This window comes from Sinocyclocheilus rhinocerous, unplaced genomic scaffold (genome assembly GCF_001515625.1).
Source record: "Sinocyclocheilus rhinocerous isolate Xijiao unplaced genomic scaffold, SAMN03320098_v1.1 scaffold557, whole genome shotgun sequence".
NCBI lineage: Eukaryota > Metazoa > Chordata > Actinopteri > Cypriniformes > Cyprinidae > Sinocyclocheilus > Sinocyclocheilus rhinocerous.
Window position 1 is genome coordinate 32,358 of NW_015633548.1, and position 5,411 is coordinate 37,768.

The 5,411-nt window shown below is 36.0% G+C and overlaps 1 protein-coding gene across 1 annotated transcript in view; it reads right to left on the reverse strand.

The window, feature by feature from the left end:
* Positions 1–1,993: 1,993 nt before the first annotated feature.
* The window catches only part of LOC107744504 (membrane magnesium transporter 1-like), a 7,403-nt gene continuing 3,985 nt past the window's right edge, over positions 1,994–5,411 (reverse strand). Inside the window, exons 2-4 of the mRNA XM_016558180.1 lie at positions 3,086–3,138; positions 2,892–2,995; positions 1,994–2,781 (exon numbers count right to left, since the gene is read on the reverse strand). Of these exons, the coding sequence (XP_016413666.1) occupies positions 2,625–2,781; positions 2,892–2,995; positions 3,086–3,138 (314 nt within the window). The 3' untranslated portion in view covers positions 1,994–2,624. The remainder of the gene's footprint in view (positions 2,782–2,891; positions 2,996–3,085; positions 3,139–5,411) is intronic.

A 5,411-nucleotide genomic window follows, 5' to 3' on the forward strand; every position in this document is an offset into this window, starting at 1 on the left:
AAACATTTTTTAAACTGATATTATATAGACAAAGTTTTATGATTTTTTTTAATGAAAATGAAAAATAATAAAAAATTTACAAAGGAAATGTTTGAATCGTTGTGTAATTTTATATATGATTTATACATATTTTTAAATACACACTACTGTTCAAGTGTGGTCAATAAGATTTTTTTTTTAAAGAAGTGAATATTTTTATTCAGCAAGGATGCATTAATCAAGTGATATTAAAGACCTTTATAATGCTACAAAAGATTTCTATTTCAAATATATGCTGTTATTTTGAACTTTCTAAAAAATTTTTACAAAGGAAATGTTTGAATCGTTGTGTAAATTTATATATGATTTATACATATTTTTAAATACACACTACTGTTCAAGTGTGGTCAATAAGATTTTTTTTTTTAAAGAAGTGAATATTTTTATTCAGCAAGGATGCATTAATCAAGTGATATTAAAGACCTTTATAATGCTACAAAAGATTTCTATTTCAAATATATGCTGTTATTTTGAACTTTCTATATTTATCAGAGAATCCTGAAATAAAATTAATCATGGTTTCCACAAAATTATAAAGCAGCACAACTGTTTTCAATATTGATAATAGGAAGAAATGTTTCTTGAGCAGCAAATCAGCATATTAGAATGATTTCTGAAGGATCATGTGACACTGAAGACTGGAGTAATGATGCTGAAATGAATGCATTTTAAAATGTATTGAATTGTCATCATGTTTTACAACATTACTGTATTTTTTGATTAAATAAATACAGTCTCGTTGAGTATGAGAGAAAAAAAACACACCCACCCCAAACTTTTGAATGGTAGTATATGTATATTGTATAAAGCTGTCTTTAATGTTGATATTTTGCACAGAACACTTAGGTTTTTGAAATGAACTATGCTTTGGTTGAAGTACATATGAGCTGCTTACGAGACTTTTGGATTTTATACTGTTTTTTGTTCTTTATCTTCTAAGTCAATTCTTCTCATCCTTTTAGAAAATCCCAAAACACTAGACGCATGTACCCTGTAAGCAGCTGTAGTCATTACAATCTTGAAATGGTCTGGCTTCCATCTCGTCATATTTTTTGTACTGATGCAGTGCTCTGCATTTGGTTGCCTTGTCTCTTCTAACACCTGTATCTCATGTTATTAATAGACCTGATTGTCTATTATGGGGTCTTGCACCACATGTTGCCGTCTCCTGAGTTTACGCATTTTCCCATCACAGCAGATGGTGGAATCTGGTATATTCCACATTATGGCATAAAGTAATTTTTTTGATCAGCCTCACGATGTTGCAGTGTTTGCGCCCTACAGTTAAAAACAGCCAAAAATAACAAGCACTTATGATGCAAACATCTTGCCGCAACTACGACTCTAAATACAGCTGTAGAAATGGTAGACATGATCAAACCTTTGACCAACTATAGATAACAGCCTAAAATGTTAGCCTAGCTGAGATTTTCTACAAAGTGTTTGATTCATGTTAAGATCAAAGCAATGCAACTACTCTAAAAGTCATACTGACAACAAACAGACATTATCCCACAAAAGAAATATGATCTCCATGTTTAAAACAATGTCACACAAGCAGCGATTAATACCAGAAGAGGAGACTAAACAGTGCTGGGATAAGGGGGTTGCCATTGCTGGTACTTCGCAGGTCTCATCTAGCAAAAAAAAAAAGTGGCTTAGTGAAGGATTAGCATAATTACAGGCTTAAACCGGACCATTTCAACTGCCCATTCTCTGCTTACATAGAAAACAATGGGTAACCAGGGTGATGTACCACACCCATATATGTCCGTGAATCCACACAAAAAATAGTTTATAGCGCAACATAACGTTATGGCCAGTTAGCAGGTCTTAGTATTGCATAATCACGATAGTACAAAATGAACATGTTTAGTCTAGTTTCAAACACAATCAGGATAGACTGTACTTACAAAGTAAAGAGGAAAAAAATGGATTTCATCCAAATTGCAAATTCATCAATAAAATGTCAGAATTTATTAAGGTAAAAATAAGGAGTTGTGTCTCGACATGAAATAAACCAGAATATTGCCCCCCCAACTCAAAAAACAAAAATGTACCATTCATTCCTACTGAGTGTTCACAGTATTGTTAAAATTGCTATTAATCTACATAATCTATTGTGGCCTTGCTCAGACATGTTTTAATAGTTTTCAGTATTATGAGCTCAAATCAGAGCTACTGCTTCTTAACACTAATACAATTTATGGTCCTCAATTCAGATGGGGACAGGGAAGAACCGGTTGCAGTTAGGGTCAGTTCAGCCAAAAACGTGGCAAAACCGACATTGTACATGTAGGATTCGTGCCCTGTGTGCGACAGCCAAGCGCAGGGCTACAGCCATAACCTACAGACTTAAGACTCCCAAGCAATAACAAGTATTTACAAACATATCAGCTGGAAAAGGAGTTGGCACAGTCCATTGACAAAATAGTAACCACAAGAGATGCATGTTTGTACAGCATATTCACATATACAACAAGAAAGGAAAATATGCTTATTTTCCCTTTCAACCGAGGAGCTAACAAATAAATTTAAGAAAGAAACAAATGAAACCGGGCAAGGCAGCCCACTGAAGGCCAGTCTCAATGATAATTTTCCAGCTTGCGTAACCGCAGGGGATTGGAGGGCAAGGCCTGGGCGCTGGGAGTGGAGGGCTCTTGCTCTGGAGGGCAGAAGAGTACTCGGCCTCGGTGATTGAACAGGTAGAACGACGGGTGATTTCTCAATGTGTCAAATGTCCTGTTAGAGCAAAACAGACACAAGAGAGCTCATAATGTTTCAAAGGGAACAGCATATTTCTGATATAGCCAGGTGTTACTTTATGATCTCAGAAAAACACATTTGCTTACTTGTTTTTGAGCTCTGAAGAAGCATCCATGTCTTTGAATTCGCCTGAGATGTTAACTATGCCGTAACACGTGATCACAAACGATAACAAAGTCTGTAACACTATCTGAAAACACAACACAAGAGAAACTGTATCGAGGAAAACTAATGCATGTGATTCAATATGATTAGAGTCTTGTATTTGATTGCAACTCACATCTATAGGTAATGTTTCGTTCTCTTTTTCTGTCAGTCGCATGTAGGATCGGTCTGGAAAAAGAAAAGAAAATGTCTTTTTTTGGATGTACGAGAGGCATTAAATCATTCCCAAAGTGTCATAGTTACATGTACTTACTAAAGTGATATTAGTAAATTATGCATCATTTCAAGTTTCTAATCCTAAACCAAACACTAACCTTAACCCTATAACAAGTAAATGTAGTTAATTCATATAGCACACACACACAAAAAAAAAGCACAATAAGACCACCCTTGCAAATTAAAAGTTCTTATATTAAAGTGCACAGTTTCTTGACATTTGCATGTTTGCTCAGGTTTCTAATTCTATATGCTTAGAATATAATGCTAAGCTTTTTCAAGTGATGGTATATGCAAAAAATGAGGATGTCACTAGTTTGCATCTTGTCATGGGAAGCCTGAGTTGATTCCGTGGATCGGTTCGTATGAACAGTTCGTGTCAAAGAATCTGTTAACTTCATCATAATCACGTCAACCAAACTTTGCATTATATGCCAAGCATATAGAATTAGAAACCTGAGCAAACATGCAAATGTCAAAACAGATTTTTTTGGTCCCTGACATCCCAGCCACATTATAGGCACATATTGCTTTTTAGTATGATTTTTGATTATGTTTTATTATTTAAGGGTATTTGTTGTAATTTCATGTGTCACAGTTCAGTTTGTGAAAAAAAAACAAAAAACATTAGTTTAGTCCTCAGGCTGGTTTTTGCTTATCACATTATAAAGTTTGGTGTTTTTATGCAAAACAAAGAGGATGAAGTTCTGTAGAATAATATTTTGCTTAGATGTAAGTTTTATTTAGACAAATGTATAATTGTTAAAGTTGCTCCAAATTTTGTTGCATTTAAATTCGGAAATTTGAAAAATCCTTAAATTTGCTTTTATTTAATTTTTTATGTATCAGAATACAATAAAGATAGGCCTATATTTAAAATTAACTACACATAATTACTTAATTTTAAATATATTTTAATGTATTAATGGATTTATTGTGTTTAACAATGATAATGCCTGTTTGTTATTTGAGAAGATTTAATAAAGGATTTTAAACAATTAATTCGTCGGTTGTCCGTTCAGTGGGCTTCATTTATCAATCTAACGTAAAAACGAGCGCATATCTGTGCGCACAAATCAACTTACGACAGAGTTCACGTGTGATTCATGAAACATTCGTATGCCGCCAATCTTATCGTACGAATGATCGCACATTGAGAAATGTGGAGGCAGAAAACAATCGTCATTTGAATATCACGCCCCTAAAAACACCCTGGCTTAGAAGCCTCGCCCCTAGAGTTTACGACACTAAGATATACGCCATATCGGAATTCCCGTAATTACGAGATTCCAACTTGTAAAAAGCATTCACGTCCTCGTAGAACTCGTAATTACAACTTGTGAACTGGGAGTTTTCTGAGAGCTACGACTTGTACCACGTGACCGCAGTACCACCTGACCACCGCAGGCTCTGTTTAGGCCGTTGATAGTGTTGCCATAGAAAAGCATAACCCCAGCTGCTCTGTCTAACAACTTCTCTTTCTCTCTCACCCCTCGTCAGGTTGGGAGGGGTGGGGTGGGGGCACTGGTCTGTTCATTTCAATCTCATGCAATTACTGTAACAGCTCCTATAAAGCTCCATGTTGTGGTAATTTACCGGGCTCCTGGGCAACTGGGCACCATCCTAGAAGAGCTAGATGGTCTGCTGTCCTCATTCCCAGAGGATAGCAGTCCACTTTTAGTCTTTGGCGACTTTAACATTTATCTGGACAAGCCTTGTGCTGCAGACTTCCATTCACTCCTAGCTTTATTTGATTTCAAATGTCTTACCACTATAAGCACTCACAAATCAGGCAACCAACTCGACTTAATTTGCACATGCAACTGTACTGCAGACAACATTTTGGTAAAACCCCTACACATCTCTGACCATTTCTTCATTACATTTAACCTACATGGTCTAGACAATATATGTTCTCTCTCCTCCAGGCCAGAACGGGCTACCCCTTCTAACCCCTGGTTATCCGATGTTCTTTGTGAGTATCGGTCCAAACTCAGGGCAGCAGAGAGAAAATGGTGCAAATCAAAAGATTTGCCTGAGTATGTATCAGTCTTTGCTTTCATCTTTCTCTGCTCAAGTCCATACTGCCAAATCGTCATATTTTCACAACAAGATCAACAGCGCACAGACACACGTAACCTTCAAAACATTCAATTCTCTACTCTGTCCCCCTCCACCACTTCTATAACAGCTGATGATTTCGCCACATTCTTCACAGACAAAAC